Source organism: Dryobates pubescens, chromosome Z, assembly GCF_014839835.1.
Source record: "Dryobates pubescens isolate bDryPub1 chromosome Z, bDryPub1.pri, whole genome shotgun sequence".
Taxonomy (NCBI): Eukaryota; Metazoa; Chordata; class Aves; order Piciformes; family Picidae; genus Dryobates; species Dryobates pubescens.
This window is the reverse complement of record NC_071657.1, coordinates 67,286,675-67,312,228: the sequence shown is the minus strand read 5'-3', so window position 1 is coordinate 67,312,228 and position 25,554 is coordinate 67,286,675. Positions and strand designations below refer to the sequence as shown.

The window sequence follows — 25,554 nt, the reverse complement described above, 5'->3', positions numbered from 1 at the left end:
AGACCAACCTCTGCCTGTCTACAACCCCCCTTCAGGTAGTTGTAGAGAGCAATAAGGTCACCCCTGAGTCTCCTCCTCTCCAGGCTAAGCAACCCCAGCTCCCTCAATCTCTCCTCATAGGGCTTGTGCTCCAAGCCCCTCACCAACCTTGTTGCCCTTTTCTGGACACGCTCCAGCAAGTCAACCTCCTTCCTAAACTGAGGGGCCCAGAACTGGACACAGTACTCGAGGTGCGGCCTAACCAGTGCAGTGTACAGGGGCAGAATGACCTCCCTGCTCCTGCTGGCCACACTGTTCCTGATGCAGGCCAGGATGCCACTGGCCCTCCTGGCTGCCTGGGCGCACTGCAGGCTCATGTTCAGTCTACCATCAACCAGCACCCCCAGGTCTCTCTCAGCCTGACTGCTCTCCAGCCACTCTGACCCCAGCCTGTAGCTCTGCATGGGGTTGCTGTGGCCAATGTGCAGAACCCGGCACTTGGATGTGTTCAATCTCATGCCGTTGGACTCTGCCCATCTGTCCAGCCTGTTGAGGTCCCTCTGCAGAGCCTCTCCACCCTCCAGCAGATCAACTCCTGCCCCCAGCTTGGTGTCGTCAGCAAATTTACTGATGATGGACTCGATGCCCTCATCCAGATCATCAATAAAGATGTTAAAGAGCATGGGGCCCAGAACTGATCCCTGGGGCACACCACTGGTGACTGGCTGCCAGCTGGATGTGGCACCATTCACCACCACTCTCTGGGCTCGGCCCTCCAGCCAGTTCCTAACCCATCGCAGTGTGCTCCCATCCAAGCCATGGGCTGACAGCTTGGCCAGGAGTTTGCAAACTCCACATGTGAATGTTGGTTTACAGCATTGTCTAAGGATGGATGAGGACGGTGCCTTTGTTGAATTGCCACCTCCTTCCCTGTTTGTCTCCAAGACCACAGGATCACAGGATCAGGATCACACAGCATGTTAGGGGTTGGAAGGGACCTCTGAAGATCATTGAATTCAATCCCTCCTGCCAGAGCAGGACCATAGAATCTAGCACAGGTCACACAGGAACACATCCAGATGGGTTTGGAAAGTCTCCAGAGAAGGAGACTCCACAGCCTCTCTGGGCAGCCTGTTCCAATGCTCTGTGACCTTACAGTGAAGAAGTTCCTCCTCATGTTGAGATGGAACCTCCTGTGCTGTAGTTTATATCCATTACCCCTTGTCCTATCCCAGGGTGCAACTGAGCAGAGCCTGTCCCCTCCCTCTTGAGCCCCAGCCCTCAGATATTTATAAACATTTATTAAATTCCCTCTCAGTCTTCTCTTCTCCAGTCTTACAAGCCCCAAATGACCTAGTTTCACTCAGTTGAGCTGTGTACACCAGAGAGCCTGTTGGTGGGCACGTAGTCATTTGTGGAAAAAATGTGACACAGGGGCCCAGCTACTGAGGGTAAAGGGAATGCCTTTAGGAAGAGTTGAAGACACTTTCAAGCCATGATAAAATTGGACTGGTGAGTGAAACTGGTGCTCCTTGTTGCAGGTGTTAATGGTGAATAAAACTGGATTAAATGCTGTGTGGGTATGATGGATACATACCAGAATCACAGTATCACAGAACATTAGAGGTTGGAAGGGACCTCAAGAGATCACCAAGTTCAACCCCTCCTGCCAAAGCAGGATCACCCAGGGTAGTCCATGCAGGAATGCATCCAGATAGGTTTTGAAAGTATCCAGAGAAGGAGATTCCACCATCTCCCTGGGCAGCCTGTTCCAGGGCTCTGTCACCCTCACTGTAAAGAAGTTTCTCCTCATGTTGAGGTGAAATCTTCCATGTTCAAGCTTGAACCTGTTGTTCCTTGTCTTAGTACTGTGCACCACCGAAAAGGGCTTGGCCCCCTCCACCTGACACCCAGCCCTCAGATATTTATGCACATTGATCAGATCACTTTTCAGTCTTCTCAAGGTGAAACAGCCCCAGGGCTCTCAGCCTCTCTTCATAGGGGAGATGCTCAAGTCCCCTGAGCATCCTCATGGCTCTTCATTGACTCTCTCCAGCAGGTCTCTGTCTCTCTTGAACTGGGGAGCCCAAAACTGGACACAGGATTGCAAGATGTAGTCTCACCAGGCCAGAGTAGAAGGGGAGAAGAGCCTCCCTAGACCTGATGGACACACTCTTCTTGCTGCTCCCCAGGGATACCGTTTGCTCTCTTGGCCACAAGGACGCATTGTTGTCCCATGCAGAACTTGCTGTCCACCAGCACTCCAAGGTCTTTCTCTGTGGAGCTGCTTTCCAGCAGGGCAGCTCCTAACCTGTCCTGGTGCCTGTCGTTGTTCCTCCCCAGATGCAGGATCTTGCACTTGTCCTTATTGAACTCCATGAGTTTTGCCTGCACCCAGCTCTCAGCCTGTCCGGAAAGGACAATAGCTTCCTTTGTAAAATGGGATCAAACCTCTTTTACCTCCATAATATCAATCAATCTCCATAGCCCCCTCTATTTATATTCTATATTTTCTTTCCAGAATTACTTTCTTCAGACAGAATTTTGATCAAGCCTCAAAAGCTAGGTAACACAGAAAATGTACTCACAGACTGTTGAGATTGTGGGGCTGGGGGGTAGGGGGAGGAAACAAAAATAAGAGGCATTTTCTAATGATATGTCCAACACGTCCATCTTGCTGATGGGAAAGTGGAAGCTGCTGTAAGAGGGCAAGGTTGTGAATGCTGTCACAAGAGCCCTTTAAACTGAGGAGCCTGGCAAGAGTGACATGCAGAAAGGGTACTGGGGGTAGTGGTTGACAGCCAGCTGAATATGAGCCACCAGTGTGCCCAGGTGGCCAAGAAGGCCAATGGCACCCTGGCCTGCAGCAGAAATATTGTGGCCAGCAAGAGCAGAGATGTCATAGTGCCCCTGTACTCAACACTGGTTAGGCCACATCTTGAGTCCTGTGTCCACGTCTGGGCCCCTCAATTTAAGAAGGACATTGAGACACTTGAACATGTCCAGAGAGGGGCAGCAAGGCTGGGGAGAGGCCTTGAGCACAAACTCTACGAGGAGAGGCTGAGGGAGCTGGGGTTGCTTAGCCTGGAGAAGAGGAGGCTCAGAGGAGACCTTATTGCTCTCTACAACTGCCTGAACCTGTGACTGAACAAGAGGACACAGTCTCAAACTGTGCCAGGGGAAGTTTAGGCTGGAGGTGAGGAGAAAGTTCTTCCCAGAAAGAGTAATTGGCCATTGGAATGTGCTGCCCAGGGAGGTGGTGGAGTCACCATCCCTGGAGGTGTTCAAAAAAGGATTGGATGGGGCACTTGGAGCCATGGTTTAGTTAGTCATGAGGTGTTAGGTATTAGGTGACATGTTTGGCTTGATGATTTTTGAGGTGTTTTCCAACCTTATTGATTCTATGATTCTCTGATTCTATGCTAAGGAGCCTGGTGTGGAGCGTGCTTGGCAGTATGCATTGTAATTGCAAGCTTGATTGCCAAATCCTCTGTCAGCTCTTGCGCTGTGTTAAGGGTAGTCCTCAAGAGCAAGGCATCAGAGCAAACACCACATGCAGTTAATCTCAGCTTTACAAACCCTTTCTATTTGCAAAGCCAAGAATTTATTGTTAGTCTAATTAAGGTCCTAACAGTCTTGTCAAAGTAGTGTTACTGGTCTTAATGATGCTAACACAGTCAAATCATCCAAGTACTGCAGCTCATTCTCAGTCATAATGTGGTCCAGATTCTCCTATCTCTTTTCTCAGATGTTGGGCTTACTGTTCTGTGCTTGTCTGGGCCCTGAGGTCAGCACCACACATCTTCTGTACTAGACAAATAAAGTGTGTGTGCATGTGTTTTCAAGAGGTGGGGGTTGTTAGTGGCAAGTCATCTGTACCCCTAGATCTCTAAAGGGAGGAGTATTATGTTCATGGTGGGAGTTTTCTTCCTCCTGGGTTTGCTTTTGAACAGTTTTTTTTGTGTTTAGTAATGCTGTGTCTATCTCTGCTGTACTTACATGCCCATTCCCCATTCATCTGCAGTTCCAGCTTCTGTTTGTGGTATCTAGTACATTTAACATATTGGATACTTTTTCTTTGCTCTCCCTAAACAAAATTTTACTCAGCTCCCAAGATTGCAATCTCCTAGTGACCACTGTTAAACTCTGAATTTCAGCCCTGGTGCCTTTGCTGCCATTCTTTGCTTGCAGTCTTAAGGCTGCTTCTGTCATCCTGTGATAATGCTTTTGGGGATAGGATAGAATAGAATAGAATAGAATAGAATAGAATAAACCAGGTTGGAAAAGACCTTCAAGATCATGGAGTCCAACCTACCACCCAACACCATCTATTCAACTCAACCATGGCACCAAGTGCCTCATCCAGTCTATTCCTAAACACCTCCAGTGATGGTGACTCCACCACCTCCCCATTGGATCTCATTGGATCCTTGATACAAGCCTGTGTGGTTCTTGTGGCAGCCTTTGAACTGTGATTTCTTGATGATCCAAGCAATATATTGTTACTGTAGCCAGAGAACACCTATATCCTTAATCTAGGGTTGTTAACAATCACTCTAAAAGATTAGTAAGAGTTCTTGCATTAGAAGTCAAGTACATAGACTACTTTCATAGAATCATAGGATCAATAAGGTTGGAAAAGACCTCAAAGATCATCAAGTCCAACCTGTCACCCAACACCTCATGACTACTAAACCATGGCACCAAGTGCCACATCCAATCACCTCTTGAACACCTCCAGGGATGGTGACTCCACCACCTCCCTGGGAAGCACATTCCAATGGCTAACAGGTCTCTTTCTGGGAAGAACTTTGTCCTTCCCTCAAGCCTAAACTTCCCCTGGTGCAGTTTGAGACTGTGTCCTCTTGTTCTGGTGCTGGTTGCCTGGGAGAAGAGACCAAAATCCTCCTGGCTACAACCTCCCTTCAGGTAGTTGCAGAGAGCAATAAGCTACTAAAACAGTTTTATTCAAGTTAGTAACACTGATGTGCTATCATAATTTTTTTACAGCAACAGGGTGTTCCTGGATCACATCTCAGAAGTTTCCAGGACCAAGGAGATAGATCTCAGCAAGCCCAAAGTGCATGTCCTGTTCCCAGTTACAGTATCACAGTTGCTGTCACAGTTTTGGCTCTGCTGCTGTCAAAAGCCAAACTGTTACCTGCCCTCATTAACTAAAATCTGGGGAAACAGCCCTTACCTGTGAATTGTCAAAATAACACAGGTGGATAAACTCAGACTGAGCATTTGGAGTTGCTTTAAAACACAGCTCTTCTCAATGGTGGCCAGGATGTGAAAAGCACTGATGTTTGTGAGGTGCTTCTCAACAGAAGAGCACACAGACACCCCTAGACAGTCTGCTGAACAGCTTGGAGTTAGTTAAATGCCATGTCTTCTTAAGGGAGGAATTAGATTCTGCTAAAGGCTGTCTTCCAAACATTCAGGCTTATAGTGACATTACAAGGAATCCCAAAATTATATACCTTTGTGGAACAGCATCTTCTGCAAGTGTGGGAAGACTTGTAATGGCATAGCTGCAGCATGAATGCCAAATGAGAAATCCTTCTCACAAACATGACAGTCTAGATGAGGCCAGCTGTAAGGAAATGTGTTACTGGGAAATGGCATTAGAGAGAAAGCCTGGAGTAGAGATAGCCAGGATCTCCTTGCTCTTGCTGGCAAGTGTTCACTTCCTTGTGACAACCTAATTCCATAACAGTGTTCAGCTTCTAGAAAATACTACCATGCTGTAACAAACTGTCATGGCTAGTGTTCACACTCAGTATCTCCCAAACATTTGCCAGGGCTTTGCAGACATAGAATAGACTAGACTAGACTAGACTAGACTAGACTAGACTAGACTAGACTAGAATAGACCAGGTTGGAAGAGACCTTCAAGATCACCGTATCCAACCTATCATCCAACACCACCCAACCAACTAACCCATGGCACCAAGCACCCCATCAAGTCTCCTCCTGAACACCTCCAGTGATGGTGAGTCCACCACCTCCCCGGGCAGCCCATTCCAATTACATTGCTGTGGCACTAGGAAGCAAAAGTCACAGGCATGGACCTGGGCACCTCTTTTTCCCACAGGAGCAGAGGTTGTTCTCCAGAGTTTTGCATTGCTGTTTTGATGATGGAGAAAAGGCTATCACGGAGAATTAATGCAGCTCTCTCTGAACTGTTTCGATTAGCAACCATCTGTCTTTTTGTTTTTAACTGTAATGATAAATTTTAGGGAAGGAAAAACTCCTTTGGTTCCTAGCATCTGTGTGAATTATTCTTTGTCAGACTTTAAATGCTGTTTTGTTGAGTGTTTTTTCCCTCGTGGATCAAAGAACACCTTGACATTTTTTGAGGCAGTATTACTTATGATAATTTAAAAGTGACTATGAAGATAAATAATGGATCTTACTTTCAAAAAACAGATGAAAATTCCTATTTCATATTGCTTCTTTGACCTTGTACAGAGCTGTGCATATTTAGATAAGTTTGGAGTATTTGTATGTAGACAGTAGAGGTGCTAAGCAACCTCAAGTCATGACAGTCTGAACAAAGGCAAGACTTAATCTAACCCCTGTGGTTTTGTGGTTTTTAAAATCAACAGTCAATGCCTTTTTAGGATCTGCTTATAAGCACAGGCCTGGACAGATGCCAGGCTTCTTTTGCTGCAGGAATCAGAACTAAGTCTAAGCTAACATTTTTCTCTCAGAAGCTTTTAACCCACCTGTGAAAAACAGTCTGTAGCCTAAGGTTTTACCCTGTTTCACACTGCAGTCTTGGTCTAACAGGAGTGTATGTGAAGACAGGAAAAAGAGAAATCAGTTAAGTTATCCTTCTCACCTTGAACCAGAGCAGGTCTGGAATCTTCTTCTCCAGAGAAGTAAAAGGCTAAATACATAAAAACCTACTACTGGTAGTTTTAATCATACTGATGATGCTGTTTAAACAGATGCTTAAGTGTTTTTCTGGATGAAGTCCTAGGAGACAAATCTGATGTTTACCAAAATCCATAGCAAGGCTCTGGGTTGGGGGTGTGTGTGTTAACTGGGACCAGGAGAAAGCCCAAAAGCAGCACAACATCTGGGCCCAGCTGCTGGCACTCTTCACAGGGGAGTGGAGGGATTTGTGCCTGGTCTGCACACTCTGTCTTTGCAGAAGCCACAGAATGAATCTGCCCTATGAGGAGAGGCTGAAGGAGCTGGGGTTGTTTAGCCTGGAGAAGAGGAGGCTCAGGGGAGACCTTATTGGTCTCTACAGCTACGTGAAGGGAGGTTGTAGCCAGGTGGGGGTTGGTCTCTTCTCCCAGGCAACCAGCACCAGAACAAGAGCACACAGTCTCAAGCTGCACCAGAGGAGGTTCAGGCTGGATGTTGGAAAGAAATTCTTCCCAGAAAGTGAGATTGGCCATTGGAATGTGCTGCCTGGGGAGGTGGTGGAGTCTCCATCACTGGAGGTGTTTAGGAAGAGCCTGGATGAGGCACTTGGTGCCATGGTTTAGTTGATTAGATGGTGTTGGGTGATAGGTTGGACTCAGTGATCTCATAGTTCTTTTCCAACCTGGTTAATTCTGTATTCTGTATCTGAGAAGAAAACCTAGATGTTTCCTGCTCTGCTTTGGGAAGCTATGGGTGTGTAGCCTTTTGGCCAGTCTTTGTTGCAGGCAGAGTAGGTTTCTCACTGTACCCAGGAGGTGGACATGCTGGAGCACACCTTCCTTCTGCTGCTGCTGGGCACACCACTCAGCAATTGGGATGCAGTATTGCAGGCAGCTCAGCATCTGGTTGGGCAGGGTGGCAGGGCCTCTTCCTCTGATGCTCTTCCCATGGTCTGTCAGCTGCCAACACAAAATCCTTCTCAAAGCATTTCAGTTTCAGCAGTGAGGCAGCTATTAACAATGTAGAATAACATTTCAGTGTATCTTCTTTCACGACATGGAAGGAAGGAGCAATAGCTGTGCTTGTAGCCTTTAAGGAACTGGGGGTTTAAGCCTAAATTTAGTCATTTCATCCATGGAAGAGCTTTCCAGTTTCTGAAGTTGTGGCATCAGCTTGCTCGCAGCTGCCATTTTGCTCTGTTTGTAAAGCTGTGAGTCCCTGCAGTCACACTGTAAGCCAAAAGGCTTTCCCCCCACCCCTCTTCAGTGGAGCTCTCACTGATCTCACCAATCAAATAATATAGCCTTATTTCTCTTTTGTGTTTTTTACCCTGAATACCTGTGTGAGCACTGACTTTGTCCCCAAGAGTCAGAGAGCAATAGCATTTTCAGTGTACTACTTTCTTTTACACAGTCAGCAAAAGAATATTCACATATATGCTTTTAAATTTGCTAATGAAGTTATCATGATGTCAAATAAAATGTCACTGTGACCATGCCTAATTAGCATTACAAATTGGGATGAAGAGATGAATGGCCAGATCCTTCAGGGTGTCAGTCAGCCCAGCTCCAGGCATTTGTGCTCACAAGATTTACAGGGACCATAGATGGGTGTACAGAATGCTGAAATGGAGTCTTGCAAAATACTGCATTAACAAAATGCAAATCATGTTTCAGTTGTTAAATGAACCTGCTATCTCAGGTGTCTCAGGTAATGAAACCACAAAACCGCTCTGGTTGGGATACAAAAAGCAAATAAGTCGTTACGGTCTCTGCTGATGTGCAAGAGTGAAACACATCAGACCATGTAAAGCTTAATATTCCATGAATGGCTTGGTCCAAAGCCCGCTGAAAGTCAGTGGAAAGGCTGTCAGTACATGATCCAAAGGTGATTAGTCAGAAATTAAGGATTCTAGGCTCGTTCTTTATCCAGTAAATACTGAAATCAGTTGATCATGGCTGGTTTATAAAACGGGAGCTAACGACATGCAGTGAAACTTTCAGCTCTCATAGGCACAGAAAATGTTTTTGCTATCGTGGCACTGTGTAAATTCAAACAGATTATTAAAAATAGTTCACAATTAACATTCAAATGACATTTAATTGTCTGTTTGCGTGGTTTGAAGCAGAAAAACAAAAACAACTGGATGCAAGTCATGCCATCCTTAATGACAATTTAAAGACAGATTTAAACAGTGCAACAAAATTTCCATATGAACTTTAATTGACAGTTTAGCTGAAATAGTCAACCTTTACTAATTTCCAGAGTCAGGTAATGAATGAGTTTGCATAAGAGCTTTAATAAGGACGGATGGGCACAGATCAGCACACTGATAACTGTCTCATAAATCTTCTGTTCCATGATAAGTAGAAAGTTATGCACATCTAGACTATAATTTAAGTTGTCTGAAGCCTTTGCTATGAAATTACACTGTCGCAGTGACTGCTGCTGAATGACTGAATATGCAGTTTAGGGAAGCTCCTCGTTGAAAAGCAGAAATTCTCTCTTTAAAAAAAATCAATAAAAATACGTAAAAGCATGAAGAAGGCTGTAATATTAAAGACTGCAGTCACACTGACATGTAACTTCTGCGTAATTTGTTGGGGGGCCTGTATGTTCAACTGCATGGAATCTTAGAATTGTTTAGGTTGGAGAGGACTTTTGAGATCAGGCCCAACCATTTACCCAGCACTGCAAAGTCGACCACAAACCACCTCACTGAATGCCACTGAACCTCACCACTCCTCTCCTCTCCTCTCCTCTCCTCTCCTCTCCTCTCCTCTCCTCTCCTCTCCTCTCCTCTCCTCTCCTCTCCTCTCCTCTCCTCTCCTCTCCTCTCCTCTCCTCTCCCCTCCCCTCCCCTCCCCTCCTCTCCTCTCCTCTCCTCTCCTCTCCTCTCCTCTCCTCTCCTCTCCTCTCCTCTCCTCTCCTCTCCCCTCCCCTCCCCTCCACTCCTCTCCTCTCCTCTCCTCTCCTCTCCTCTCCTCTCCTCTCCTCTCCTCTCCTCTCCTCTCCTCTCCTCTCCTCTCCTCTCCTCTCCTCTCCTCTCCTCTCCTCTCCTCTCCTCTCCTCTCCTCTCCTCTCCTCTCCTCTCCTCTCCGAACCTCTCCTCTCCGAACCTCTCCTCTCCGAACCTCTCCTCTCCGAACCTCTCCTCTCCGAACCTCTCCTCTCCTCTCCGAACCTCTCCTCTCCTCTCCTCTCCTCTCCTCTCCGAACCTCTCCTCTCCTCTCCTCTCCTCTCCGAACCTCTCCTCTCCTCTCCTCTCCTCTCCTCTCCTCTCCTCTCCTCTCCTCTCCTCTCCTCTCCTCTCCTCTCCTCTCCTCTCCTCTCCTCTCCTCTCCTCTCCTCTCCTCTCCTCTCCTCTCCTCTCCTCTCCTCTCCTCTCCTCTCCTCTCCTCTCCTCTCCTCTCCTCTCCTCTCCTCACCTCACCTCACCTCACCTCACCTCTCCTCACCTCTCCTCACCTCTCCTCTCCTCTCCTCTCCAAACCTCTCCTCTCCTCTCCAAACCTCTCCTCTCCTCTCCAAACCTCTCCTCTCCTCTCCAAACCTCTCCTCTCCTCTCCAAACCTCTCCTCTCCTCTCCTCTCCAAACCTCTCCTCTCCTCTCCTCTCCAAACCTCTCCTCTCCTCTCCAAACCTCTCCTCTCCTCTCCAAACCTCTCCTCTCCGAACCTCTCCGAACCTCTCTCCTCTCCGAACCTCTCCGAACCTCTCCTCGTTCTCCTCTCCCCTCCCCTCCCCTCCCCTTCCCAAACCTTCCCTTCCCCTGGCATAGGCACAGGCTATGTCTTGCCCTATCATCCTACAAATAACAAACCATTAAAAAAAAAAAAAAAAAGTATTAAACCCAAACATCTCCACATCCTTTCCTAAAAGAATCATCTTTTGCACATAAAATTGGTGAAGTCGGTAAGCTGTCCACTAGATGATGCCAGAGGGAGTTCCTGTTTGAAACGGAATAGAATAGAATAGAATAGAATAGAACAGAACAGAATAGAATAGAATAGAACAGAATTAACCAGGTTGGAAGAGATCTTTGAGATCGTTGAGTCCAACCTATCACCCAACACCATCTAATCAACTAAACCATGGCACCAAGTGCCTCATCCAGTCTTTTCTTAAACACATCCAGGGATGGTGACTCCACCACCTCCCTGGGCAGCCCATTCCAAAGGCCAGTCTCACTTTGTTCCTAACATCCAGCCTAAACCTCCCCTGGCAGAGGTTAAGACTGTGTCCTCTTGTTCTGGTGCTGGCCGCCCAGGAGAAGAGACCAACCCCTACCTGGCTACAACCTCCCTTCAGGCAGTTGTAGACAGCAAGAAGGTCTCCTCTGAGCCTCCTCTTCTCCAGGCTAAGCAACCCCAGCTCCCTCAGCCTCTCCTCATAGGGCTGTGCTCCAAACCCCTCACCAGCTTGTGTGAAATGACGTGGCCCATCAAGCATCCCCTTCCCTGAATCCCAGTACAAAGCACACATTAATTGCTTTCCCTCCCTAATGTGTACAGGAACGTTTGCATAGAGGGCTGAGAATCACCTGAAAGTTAAGCAGAAGACAAATGGCTAGTGACTGAACTGTATGTGTATTACTACATGAAAAAAAATTCTGAAGACCAGCCCCAATGCACTTAATAAATGGGAGACTGTGATTGCTACATTTTCAGGGCAGAACGTTTGCCTTTCAAGCACATTAATTTAACAGCTAATAAACACAGTGGTGATAAGTGCTCAGGCAGATGCACCTGTGGGCTTTTGAAAATGACAGCTGAAGCAGAGATGGTTGTGCAACAAGAAGCACTTTTAAATGCTGGCTCAGTCTAAGCCAGATTGTCCCAAATCCTTCTCTAGTCAGTGAGGAGCACTACCTCGGTACAAGCACAGTCTGTTGGCCCGTATTGACACCACTAAATATGTTGCACATAAGTTAGGACCGAAGCTAGAGCTCCTGAGGACTAAGCCTGTAGCTGCAGTGCTTTAGGACAGTCCAGCCAAAGCTGTCTTGCACATGTGAAACTGTGCATATGCCCTGGGTTCAGCATGATAACACAGAGGTCTTCAAAGGTCTAAGCCTGCTGAGTAAGATGGGGAGACAGTTTCCATGCATTCTAACCCATACTGCCTAGTGAGAGTGATCCCCAAAATGTGCTAGGACCTAAACTGTCAGTGTATGGTATGAGAAAGCTAGAGTGGCATGTGCCAAAACCAGACCAGGGACAAACTAAGCACTACAAATGCTCCAGTTTGTATCTTGGGGCTGTTTTATTCAAGAATATGGACAAGACTGCTATCATCTCTCACTCGTCACCAGATGGTTGTTTTACTGCATCCAAATGATTTTTCTTTATACCTGCACCTTATCTGTAATAGCTTTGGTACAGTGCTTGGCATATTATACTTCTGAATATACTGAAGGTGTCTGTTTTTCCTCGTATGGGTGTGCTTGTGTTGCATGCTATCATTTATGAATGCAAAATGTTCTGTGTCTGGCGCATAACTCATTTCTTCTCTAGTGCTGAAATTGTCTAAGCCAATAAACTTGCAGTGTTTTGCTGATTGTAGGCAGATCACTGTGCAAAAAGTGTTCGTACTTTTATGTGGTCTTGCACAGGGAGGATACAAGGAGAATTCTGTCTACTCTGTTTGCAGTGAGAGCCATAGTAGAGTTGATAAACCTGATCACCTCATAACCTCAGAAAACAAGAGTTTGTTGCGATTCAGATGGCAGAGACTAATTTATTCAAATCAGCTTCCAAACCCCAGATACTGTGCACAATGTTGTGGTTGTTTGTTTTTGGTTTTGTTTTTGTTTTCTGACTTAATCATGCATTTTAATTAGCTGGCAATATTTTCCAGGATAAAACTCACAGAATCTGCATAGCTTGGCCTGTACATTCAGTAACTTGTTCTTTATTGAAGAATCAATGTTCTTGCTTCTTATTGGCAGTACATGATGTCACTGATTGTGGACAGTGATGTATTTTATTACCTTAGGCTCTTCCAACCTGGTCTATTCTATGCTATGCTATGCTATGCTATGCTATGCTATGCTATGCTATGCTATGCTATTCTTATTCATGTGTCTGTTTGAAAAAAAGACCACAGGTACCAAACCAAGAGATAACAGAAAATGCTGAGAGCATCTTCAGTTACAGTATTCTCTATATCAAACACTGAATTTAAATCATCTGCTCTGGAAAACAGATGGAGAGTTCATTTAACTGCAAGTTAACACAATGAAGGCTTGCTGCTTTATAAGTGGTGTTTAGATCTCCGGTTGTTTGGGTTGGTTTTTTTCTTTCTACCCCCTTCATCTCTGATAGAGAGCCCAGGGTTTTGTTTCAGTAAAACTACCATAAATCAATTTATTTTCTTATTATTCCCAAAGCAGAATGACATTTCTAAGATCCATACATAATGAACAGTAAAACACTATTAAAATCAAATACAGGCTTTAAGCACAGTAAAGGGTCAGATACATATTAGCTACTGCAAATCTAAGAAAGTAAAGAATAGACCCCAAGTGTGTAGTAAGGTAATTGATAGAAAGATAAAGTTCAGGTGCCTGTGTAGGATAAGATAATTTGAGGGGACATAAACACAGACAGTTATTGACATAAGGTCGCAACAAAGATCTCACACACCAAAAGATGCACTGAAACAGACATCATAATTTACATGTTTTTTAACAGTCTCATGGCTGAAATCAAGCATCAGTGTAAAGTAAAAGAAAGTTTTTATCAATACTCTGCTGAAGACTCAATTCCTCAGCTGAAACCAAAAGTGAGAACAGTATATGATGTGCTAGCTGAAGATCTGAGTACATGATGTGCTAGCTGAAGATCTGATGGAAGTATTTAGGTATTTAGAGCAAAGAATAATTTCGTGGAAAAATGCCAGAAATTGCTTGGGCTTGGTTTTGTGGTTTGGGTTGTTTGATTGTTTGTTTGTTGTTTTCTTTTTTTCCTCTTCCTTACTAAGTCTGGGACCACAGAATGGAGAAGGTGCGAGAGAAAGGGACGTATGTTTATGAATCAAATAACAAGAAAAGGAGAAGTATTTTCCAAGAGCAATGCTGTTGGTAAACATAATAAGTTCTGTTATATCACCAATGGTGTAGAAAAAAATACTATGGAATGCTAATTTATCAAATATTTTCCAGCTAAGAAATCACACTCTGTGTATCTTAGACTCTTGTGTGTTCAGTAACTTGTGCCTTGCCAAAGAATAAATCTTCTCATGGTTTATTGGCAGCCTATGATAGGCATCGATTGCAGATTGTGATCTGTTTAATTAGGTTACTCATGCATCTGTCTTATAAAAAGCTCCCAACTAGAAAAACAAACAAGCATAAATAAATAAATAAATAGAAACAAGCTAACAAGTTACAGAACTGAGAGCTCTTCTTTGTTTTTCTTATTGTTTACCAAAGACCTTGTCAGTATCTATTGAATTTGAACATTAACAGCAGGACTGAACCAGACCAATGAGGGCATAGCTTCTCATACACCTGCTAGAAAAGCAGGGAACTCTTTGCTGGAGAATACCAAGAAATACAAAAGTACAAATGGACTTAAAGAAATACAGAGACTTGGAAACAGACTCATTAGTGACTACTGAAGCAGTAAGGGCCCCTCGGTTTAGGAAAGATGTTGAGATGCTGGAAGGTGTCCAGAGAAGGGCAACAGAGCTGGGGAGGAGTCTGGAGCACAGCCCTGTGAGGAGAGACTGAGGGAGCTGGGGTTGCTTAGCCTGGAGAAGAGGAGGCTCAGGGGACACCTCATTGCTCTCTACAACTACCTGAAGGGAGGTTGTAGCCAGGTGGGGGTTGGTCTCTTCTCCCAGGTACCCAGCACCAGAACAAGAGGACACAGTCTCAAGCTATGCCAGGGGAGGTTTAGGCTGGATGTTAGGAAGAAATTCTTCATTGAAAGAGAGATTGGCCATTGGAATGTGCTGCCCAGGGAGGTGGTGGAGTCACCATCACTGGAGGTGTTCAGGAAGAGACTGAATGGGGTGCTTGGTGGCATGGTTTAGTTGATTAGAGGGTGTTAGATGATGGGTTGGACTTGATGATCTCAAAGGTCTCTTCCAACCTGGTTTGGTCCTATTCTATTCTATTCTATTCTATTCTATTCTATTCTATTCTATTCTATTCTATTCTATTCTATTCTATAAATAGACTCAAACTGTAGCTGAGGAAGCTCATGAATGAATGTTCATTCAAACGTGTGAGTATAAGCTTCCCTGTTTCTCACACAGTTCTCATAGTTGACAGGTGATTACTTTGAAATGGGTGAATAAAAACTAAGCAAACTCATTAGCTTTGGGTCTGGGATTTTTCTGATCTGTTGTCTTTCATATTTTTACCTGCAGAATCCCCTTCACCTGCAGATGAGTTTAGAAAACTCATTGAGTTCTGATGCTGATGTCACTTTCTCAATTCTTGCAATGAACAACTGGTATAATTTCAGCCTGATGCTATGCCAGGAGGAGTGGAACATCACAGATTTCCTCTTCCTCACCCAGCAGAGCTCCAAGTTTCACCTGGGATCCATTATAAACATTACAGCTAACCTCACTTCAGCCAGTGACCTTCTGAACTACTTACAGTTTTACCTGGAGAGCATCAAAGACACGACATCTACCATGGTGATGTTTGGATGTGACATGGAAAAAACACGGAGGATTTTTGAAATAACCACCCAGTTTGGTGTGATGCCTCCAGAACTTCACTGGATTATTGGGGATTCACAGAATGTGGAAGAACTGAGGACAGAAGGTTTGCCACTCGGTCTCATTGCTCATGGCAAGACAACACAGTCAGTCTTTGAGCATTATGTGCAAGATGCAATGGAGCTGGTAGCAAGAGCTGTAGCAGCAGCCACCATGATTCAACCTGAACTAGCTCTTATTCCAAGTACAATGAATTGCATGGACACAGATGAAAGGAATATCACTTCAGGGCAGTATTTGTCAAAGTAAGTTCTTCTTGGTTTTTTTTTCCCCCCCTAGGTAATATTTGTGATAAACAAGGAAAATACTTTCCCTTTGCTTTCCTACCATTCTCAGTGGTTCACCCATCACACTGTTAATCCTTGGTCATATACATTTGTTTTAGTGTTTCCTCCTGCTTTGTTATTTCTGGGCAAATAATGAAACTTCAGCTTGATTACAGAGAGAGATTAAAAATTGTAGAAGATACAGTTCCAGAGAAGCAGCATTGCTGACCTACTGCTGGCAAGATCCAGCAACAAAAAAGCATCCTACCTGAAACTTCAGGCCAGTGAAACTCAAACATAAGAAAATAGTCTTTGTTCAGAACAGCCTGCACAAATAAGAAGCATTTGACCTAGAATGACACACAGATGTTTGAAATTAATCTTGTAGATTTCCACTGCAGGTCTTCCATCAAGTCTGGTTGTCTTCCCTTGCCCAAATATACATTTGAGTACTGTGTCCAGTTCTGGGCCCCTCAGTTTAAAAAGGACATTGAGACTCTTGAACATGTCCAGAGAAGGGCAACGAGGCTGGGGAGAGGCCTTGAGCACAGCCCTACGAGGAGAAGCTGATGGAGCTGGGATTGTTTAGCCTGGAGAAGAGGAGGATCAGGGGAGACCTTATTGCTGTCTACAACTCCCTGAAGGGAGGTTGTAGCCAGGTGGGGGTTGGTTTCTCCTTGCAGGCAACTGGCGCCAGAACAAGAGCACACAGCCTCAAGGTGTTCCAGGGGAAGTTTAGGCTCAAGGTGAGGAGAAAGTTCTTCACTGAGAGAGTTGTTAGCCATTGGAATGTGCTGCCCAGGGAGGTAGTAGAGTTGCCGTCCCTGGAGGTGTTCAAGAGGGGAACGGATGTGGCACTTGGTGCCATGGTTTAGTCATGAGATCTTGGTTGATAGGTTGGACTTGATGATCTTTGATCAACCTTATTGATTCTGTGATTCTATGTAGTAAATATAGGCTACATTGGTTGCAAACTCTGCTTAAAGTATCTTGTATTTATGTTTACGCACTTAGGGGAGAAGTGCCAGGACTAGTGTCAAATTCTCTGAGGTTTTGAGATACATTAGTGAACATAAAACAAGGTAAGAATACTTGCATCACCAAAGCACTCAAGGGAGTATAAAAGCAGATGTCTAACCCTTGCTAGTATGCTTCCATGGAAAAGAAGCAAAACAGTTGCACCTTGGCCACCTGAGAGGCTACTGCTGCCAATGAGAGCACACAGAAATTCAAGGTGCTCTCTCTGTTGGTTGGTGTGGGAAGCTTCTGTTTCAACTTCTGCTAAAACTATTCCTGTAGACCACTGCAGATCCCAGTTCTGAAGTTGTGCCCAAAGCTGGTTGGGGATTCACATGTACAAATCATCTAGTTCTAAATATATGAGAGGAAAAAATGCATAATTCTTGCTGAAAACAAAGAAAGAAGTCTTTGCCAAGTCATGGTCTAAGCCTGACCAGCCAATAAAAACACACCACTTGCTCACACCTACACACCTTGGTGGGATGTGGAGAAGAAAACAGAACAAAAGGCTTGAGGGTTGAGACAAAGAACAGGGAGGACTCGCTCAACAATTACGGTCATGGGCAAAAGACAGACTTGAGCTGGGGAAACAAAACCAATTTAATTTAAACAAAACTACCACCTGAGTCAGAGTAGGATAGTGATAAATACAGCTGCATCTGAAAAACAGCTTCTTCTCACCGCTTTCTTCTTCCCGGGCCTGGTTCTGCTCTCTCTTCCCTGCCAGCATCACAGTGATGCAAGGAATAGGGGCTGCAGTCAGTCCCTGTCTATCTGGTGGTGTTTCTGCCACTCCTTCCTCCTCAGGGGGAAAAATCCTGAGAGTCTTCCCCACGAATTTCTCCCACCAGTGTGGGTCCCTTCCACAAGCTGCACTCCTCCCAGTAACAAACCACTCCAGCATGGGTTTCCCTCAGAGTCACAGACTTCGTTGGGAGTAGTGCCATTCTCTGATGTGGGATCCTTCATGGGCTGCAGACAGGACTTTTCTCCACCATCGATCTCTAAGGACCCCAAGCCCTCAGCCTGCCATCTCACCACTGACCAAAGGGGAACATGAACATGAGCCAGCAGTGTCCCCAGCTGGCCAAGAAGGCCAATGGAATCCTGGCCTGCATCAGAAATAGTGTGGCCAGCAGGAGCAGGGAGGTCATTCTGCCCCTGTACTCAGCACTGGTTAGGCCACACCTCGAGTCCTGTGTCCAGTTCTGGGCCCCTCAGTTTAGGAAAGATGTTGACTTGCTGGAAGGTGTCCAGAGAAGGGCAACAGAACTGGGGAGGGGTCTGGAGCACAGCCCTGTGAGGAGAGGCTGAGGGAGCTGGGGTTGTTCAGCCTGGAGAAGAGGAGGCTCAGGGGAGACCTTCTTGCTGTCTACAACTCCCTGAAGGGAGGTTGTAGCCAGGTGGGGATTGGTCTCTTCTCCTGGGCGCAAGCACCTGAACTAGAGGATATAGTCTCAAGCTGCACCAGGGGAGGTTTAGGCTGGCTGTTAGGAAGAAGTTCTTCCCAGAAAGAGAGATTGCCCTTTGGAATGTGCTGCCCAGGGAGGTGGTGGATTCACCATCACTGGAGGTGTTTAGGAAGAGACTGGATGAGGCACTTGGTGTCATGGTTTAGTTGATTAGATGGCGCTGGGTGATAGGTTGGACTTGATCTCAAAAGTATTTTCCAACCTGGTTAATTCCTATTCTATTCTATTCTATTCTATTCTATTCTATTCTATTCTATTCTATTCTATTCTATTCTATTCTATTCTATTCTGTTCTGTTCTATTCTATTCTATTCTATTCTGTTCTCCAGTGTGCCTCTCACATTCTTTGCCCCTGACTTTAATGTTCACATGGTTGTTTCTCTTGTCCTGCTCCCCTCCTAAACAGAAGAGCTCCCAAAACAAAAATGCCACCCCAACATCTATTTACCCACTCTTAAATGTGTTGTCTCAGAGGCACTGATTCAGCCTTGTCCAGAGGTGGGTTTGACTCTGGAAACTGCTAGAAGCTTCTTACAGGAGCTGCTCCAGAAGCCCTCTTCCCCAGGACCAAAGCCCAGCCTGGCACAACCCCAAGACACCAAGCATGTGAATTCATCAGCTGGCTTTCCCACACCTGGTTTTCAGCCTACAGATTTTGTTGAATGGAATTAAATGTTCTTGAAGCTTTTTGTATGCTCACAGATACTTTTTGTTTAATTATATCTGAGATGTGCCTTAACAACACAGCTCAAAACACAACAATCTGAGACAGTAACAGTTTTTTGGTCAGCACTCTTCTATAACTTGTGGGTCAAAACCCTCTTGTTTCCAAACTTGAGAATAAATATTGCACTGAATTGTAGTATCCCCACTGACATGTGATTTTAATTTTGTCATGTGGACATTTTACTGGAGCATATGTAAGTGCCTGGAAAGTGAAACTCAGCAAGAGGCTGATGTTAAAATAACAAATACTTGAGGACAGTAGTTTTATGAGCAGAGTTTCTGAGCCTTAAGGAGGGGACAAATTAAAAGGGAAACATAATTAAAGCCTGTGGTGGTTTGAGCCTTAACTGGGGCTTAAAAGCTCAGATGGGGGCAAGGCTGAGAATCCCTCCCCGTTTCCCCACTTTCCTCTTCCCCAGCAGAGAGAGGGAAAAAAAGGGAGGGGAGCAAATCTGCCAAGAAATAGTTTGGGTTCAGCTTGGAAGTAGAGAGGCAAAGAATTTTTCTTTAAACAGTACATACATATATATATATTTACGTAACAGTGACAGGCAGGGTTCACAAGGGTAAGGAACGAGGATGGATGGGAAAAGGAAAATAGGAGCTACAGAACCAGTCCTTTGCAAAGTGTGGAAGCAGCAGGGAGGACCACGTGGCAGGGGAGCAGCAAGCCAGCAGCAACTCTCTTTGGTCCCCACAAAGCAGAAGGAAGAGAGAGGGTAATGCATGCAATGCTGTCCTCCCTCTTATACCCCTACTGGACAAGGTGGGGGGGAGTGGGACAGACCAGGTCATTTTCCCAGGGTGGGAAAACACCCTCCAGGGAGGGCAAAAACTCTCACAAGCCCTCCCCTCCCATTTTCAGGATGCCCCACAGCCCTTGAAAAGATTCCTGAAAAATGTGTCCACACCATTGCTTTCTACAGAAAACTGAGTTCTCTCCTGAAAAGTGACTGCTGTAATTTTTGTTCTGGAAGACAATATGCAGTCTTACATCTGCGAGATTTCTTGTCCCTTCATGTCAGTAAAGGTTTTGTAGAAAAGAAAAAGTTACCACATGCTTAGTGAGTTTATCTAACAACATGTTAGATAAACCCTTGTCCTGAATCACTGCAGCTATTTGTATAGTGTGTGTGAGACAGATACCTGATGGCCAGTACTGATTAATTTTGAGTTAACAGCATGACTGATGAGTCTGAACGGTACCAATAATTTCTGAGGCATGAAGCACTGATGAGTCGCTTAACTGTGACCAACATTGTGGATTACATGAGTGCTTTAGGAAAGTGGTGCACCTCCAAATATGAAACTTTCATCTGATGACACTCAGGGTTGACTAATGTGAGTGTTTTTCTGTCTGAATGAAGCCATCTGTCTTGACAGCTAGCTTCAGAGATACGGTGGGTAGGGATGAAGTAGGCACCATGGCACAGACCTTTGCCTCCCTTAACTGCAGTGTGCAGTTGAAGAGCAGTCTCACAAGCTGGCACAGCTGACACCTGAGCTTTCATTGCCAACACTGAAAACATGTAAATGTCTCCCAGGTGCAGAATAATGATTGTGAACAAGACCGAGATCTGGTCCATGGCAACCTGAAGATTATGCTGTTGTAAGTCTCCATCCTTTGTTCCTCTTAGGATGAGAGCAATTCCCTGATCTCTTCCTGCCTGTTTCTGGAAGTGCCTTGTCGATGGAGCAAGCCATTAAAATCCCACAGCCTCATCTTGTCTTAAAGCTTTCACTAGTCTTGCAGATTTAACTCTGCTTCTCAAGTAATTTCAGCAGCATGCTGTTTGCTTGCCCATTCTATTTCTTGCCTCCAGTAAATTTTCCGTGGAAGATGTAAAATGACCAAGTCATCTAGCTTGAAAGAAAATGAAATTGGTCAATTAAATCATTCTTAAAGGTGCTACAAAGACATGACTGCTGGAGTCTGGTAGTACTGCTAAAGCTCTGATGATCAGTCCTTACAACAAATCACATGAAAAACAAAGCTGAAATGAGCAAATTACACACTTTGGACTCATCAGTCAAATGGAAGTGACACTGGGAAAGCTTTGATGCACCTATTGCAGCCTATTGTTGTGATCATCAGCTCCCATGTATTGGCATGGCATAACATCAAGAAAGTTAATTCAGTCAGATCCTTTTGTCTCTTTTCTGAAGTTATGGAGTAAAAGTGTTCTAGGTGAAGTCCCTGGCATGAGTTTCACTAGTGCTGCATATCGCGTTTACAAGTGATTAGCAGACACAGCCGCTTGCATATAAAACAAAGTGCTGTTAAAATGTATCTCCCTCGTGGTTCCCCTCATTTATTTTGATTAATGTTCTGTCACAACTGAAAATATAGGACATGCAAATCAGCTGCAGAAGTAAGCCACTAACTTCATAAGGTAGCGAAGTCATACATTTAAATGCTGCTAAATCTCTCAGGTAACTGCTTCTAGCACAATTCAACCACAGCACAGGTACAGAGGGCTTGATCCACCCTCATGGGCACAGTTATTTCTGCAGTGAAAGTCAGAGAACAGTGTGCATTAAATTCCACTGTTCTCGTTTTCCCAGCAGAAAATAGATCTGATGCATTCATAGCTTCATCTGAATGTTGCTGGTCTGTTTCATCTGAATGCTGTTGATCTGCAGCGTTTAGATATCCAGGTCCTGCCGTAGTAGCAACGTGAGGCCGGCGTCATTAGGACTTTGGTAGCTTATTCCACCTAAGGACTTGTATCCATGAATTTTGGCATTTTGTGAACTGTTATCACCATTTTCCATACATGAGTAATCCTTTCCAAGGTTTACATACAGACTCATCTATACATGCAATGGTTTCACTGTTCACAGTATCACAGTATCACCAAGGTTGGAAGAGACCTCAAAGATACATTTCAGTTCAGTATTTCAGTTCAGTATCACTAAGGTTGGAAGGGACCTCAAAGATCATCAAGTCCAACCTGTCACCACAGACCCCATGACTAGAGTAGGGAGGCCACTAGTGCCCACTGCAGGCTTGAACTCATGACCTTCCCATTAAGGGTCTTATGTGCCACCAACTGAGCCACAGATTGGACCAGATCATCAAGTCCAACCTATCACCAGAGACCTCATAACTAAACCAAGACACCAAGCCACGTCCAGTCCCCTCTTGAACACCTCCAGGGATGGTGACTCCACCACCACCCTGGGCAGCACATTCCAATGGCTAACAACTCTCCTCACCTCCAGCCTAAACCTCCCCTGGCACACCTTGAGACTGCGTCCTCTTGGTCTGGTGCTGGTTGCTAGAGAGAAGAGACCAACCCCTTCCTGGCTACAACCAACCTTCAGGTAGTTGTAGAGAGCAATGAGGTCTCCCCTGAGCCTCCTCTTCTCCAGACTAAACAATCCCAGCTCCTTCAGCCTCTCCTCATAAGGCTTATGCTCAAGGCCTCTCCCCAGCCTTGTTGCCCTTCTCTGGATATGTTCAAGTGTCTAGAATAGAATAGAATAGAATAGAATAGAATAGAATAGACCAGGTTGGAAGAGACCTTCAAGATCATCGTGTCCAACCTATCATCCAACGCCATCTAATCAACTAAACCATGCAACCAAGAACCCTATCAAGTCTCTTCCTGAACACCTCCAGTGATGGTGACTCCACCACCTCCCTGGGCAGCACATTCCAATGGGCAATCACTCTCTCTGTGTAAAACTTCCTCCTAACCTCCTGCCTAAACTTCCCCTGGTGCAGCCTAAGACTGTGTCCTCTTGTTCTGGTGCTGGGTGCCTGGGAGAAGAGACCAACCTCTGCCTGTCTACAACCTCCCTTCAGGTAGTTGTAGAGAGCAATAAGGTCACCCATGAGTCTCCTCTTCTCCAGGCTAAGCAACCCCAGCTCCCTCAGCCTCTCCTCATAGGGCTATGTTCCAAGCCCCTCACCAACTTTGTTGCCCTTCTCTGGACACGCTCCAGCAAGTCAACCTCCTTCCTAAACTGAGGGGCCCAGAACTGGACACAGGACTCAAGGTGCATCCTAACCAATGCAGAGTACAGGGGCACAATGACCTCCCTGCTCCTGCTGGCCACACTATTCTTAATGCAGGCCAGGATGCCATTGGCCTTCTTGGCCACCTGTACACACTGGTGTCTCATGTTTAGGCGGCTGTCAATCAGCACCCCCAGGTCCCTTTCTGTTTGGCAGCTCTCCAACCACTCTGACCCCAGCCTGTAGCTCTGCATGGGGTTGTTGTGACCAAAGTGCAGCACCCAGCACTTGGACTTGTTGAATGCCATCCCATTGGACTCTGCCCATCTGTCCAGTCAGTCGAGGTCCCTCTGCAGAGCCCTTCTGTTAATGTTATAGTGATGGCTTCAGCATGTAAGCTCAGCAAGGCTTGTGAGGAAGAAGTTGCATGATTTTTCACAAACACTAAGGAGGAGAGCAGGTAAGTTTGTGGGCACATAAACTGTTCTTTAAATGTTTAAGATTGCCTTCCCTATAAGTTTCGTCTTGATAGTATTTACATACACAAACATCCAAGTACACCAGGATGTACACAAGGTAGGAGGAAAGGATTAGTCAGACAGTGGCAGACACCACTAATTAGCAAAGTAATGGTATCTTTTAGCTAAAACTATACTAAGTGTAAAGTATCATAAAAGTGAGAACCACATGCCTGTGTCTGTCCCATTTATAAACACCTGTGTATGGTTTTAGACATTGTTTTCAGGACCAAGTTAACACATGTATAGATAAACTGCATTTGTCAGTGCTGGCTCTATCAGCTTTCTCCAGACACAACCTGCTCAAAATAGACTGCATAAGAAGAATTTTGAAGCCATCTCAGAGAAGGTTGTCACACACAAAGCCACGCGCATAACGATATTATTGGGGTTTTGTTAATTTACCCTTTGCTGAGGACAAAAACTGGTGGATCTTGAGACAAGAGTTTTAACTGCTGACACTCCCTCAAGGAGTATCAGAAGTCACAGTATCACAGTATTACCAAGGTTGGAAGAGACCTCAAAGATCATCGAGTCCAACCTGTCACCACAGACCTCATGACTAGACCATGGCACCAAGTGCCACATCCAATATCCTCTTGAACACCTCCAGGGATGGTGACTCCACCACCTCCCTGGGCAGCACATTCCAATGATGAACGACTCTCTCGGTGAAGAACTTTCTCCTCACCTTGAGCCTAAACTTCCCCTGGTGCAGCTTGAGACTGTGTCCTCTTGTTCTATTGGTGGTTACCTGGGAGAAGAGACCAACCCCTTCCTGGCCACAACCACCTTTCAGGTAGTTGTAGAGAGCAATGAGGTCACCCTTGAGCCTCCTCTTCTCCAGGCTAAACAATCCCAGCTCCCTCAGCCTCTCAGTCATCAAAACAGAGGGTACAGACTGGGCAGAGGTATGCATGCGCACACATTTTCTGTGGATTCATCCTTTTCAAATCAACTAAGGTTATTTTTTTATCCACCCTAACTATTGATAAACAAGGAGCACTAAAGTTTGTGTCTTGCTTGTCAAGGCTGTAATGATAGCTATAGTCTTTATACTTCATCCAATACTTGTTTTCATCCAATTCCCAGGGCTAATATAAGGCATTACATTCTACTATGGCAGTGAAATAGCCTGTGTTCCGAATGCCTCATACTGAAAAAGACATGCCTGACATACCTCACACCATATTAGCACCACTTTAAATGAGTTGTTTTCGGTGGGATATCTGTACTAACACTCAGAAATTCTTGTAAGTTGCCTTCTGCAGTCTCTGCAAAATACATAGCAGCTTGCTTATTAACAGAGAGCAGTGCAGCTGGTCATGATATTTACATTAAAAAGGATTTTCTCCTTAGATGGACGTGCTGGAATGTGTTGAGAGAAGGACCATGAGGATGATTAGGGGACTGGAGAACCCAGAGGACAGACTGAGGGCATTGGGGCTATTCAGGCTGGAGAAGAGAAGGCTCTGATGAGACCTTATTGTGGCCATCCAGTATTTGAAGGGGGCCTACAAGAAAACTGGGGAGGGACTTTTTAGAGTGTCATGGACTAGGGGGAATGGAACAGAAATAGAAATGGGTAGATTCAGATTGGATATTAGGAAGAAGTTCTTCCCCGTGAGGGTGGTGAGAGACTGGCACAGGTTGCCCAGGGAGGTGGTGGAAGCCTCATCCCTGGAGGTTTTTGCAGCCAGGCTGGATGTGGCTCTGAGCAACCTGCTGTAGTGTGAGGTGTCCCTGCCCATGGCAGGGGGGTTGGAACTAGATGATCCTTGAGGTCCCTTCCCACCCTGAAAGTACTATGATTCTAGATAACACTTGCTTCCTGCTCAATTTCTTGCTCCTTTTTCCATATCACAGTATCATAGTATAACTAAGGTTGGAAGAGACCCCAAGTATCATCGAGTCCAACCTGTCTCCACAGACGTCATGACTAGACCATGGCACCAAGTGCCACATCCAATCCCCTCTTGAACACCTC

The 25,554-nt window shown here is 45.4% G+C and overlaps 1 protein-coding gene across 2 annotated transcripts in view; it reads left to right on the top strand.

Moving 5' to 3' along the window:
• GRIN3A (glutamate ionotropic receptor NMDA type subunit 3A) overlaps nt 1–25,554 on the top strand; it is a 105,272-nt gene that overhangs the window by 31,898 nt on the left and 47,820 nt on the right. For both annotated transcript variants that reach the window (XM_054178421.1, XM_054178422.1), the window contains exon 2: nt 15,242–15,846. In XM_054178421.1, the coding sequence (XP_054034396.1) occupies nt 15,242–15,846 (605 nt within the window). The remainder of the gene's footprint in view (nt 1–15,241; nt 15,847–25,554) is intronic.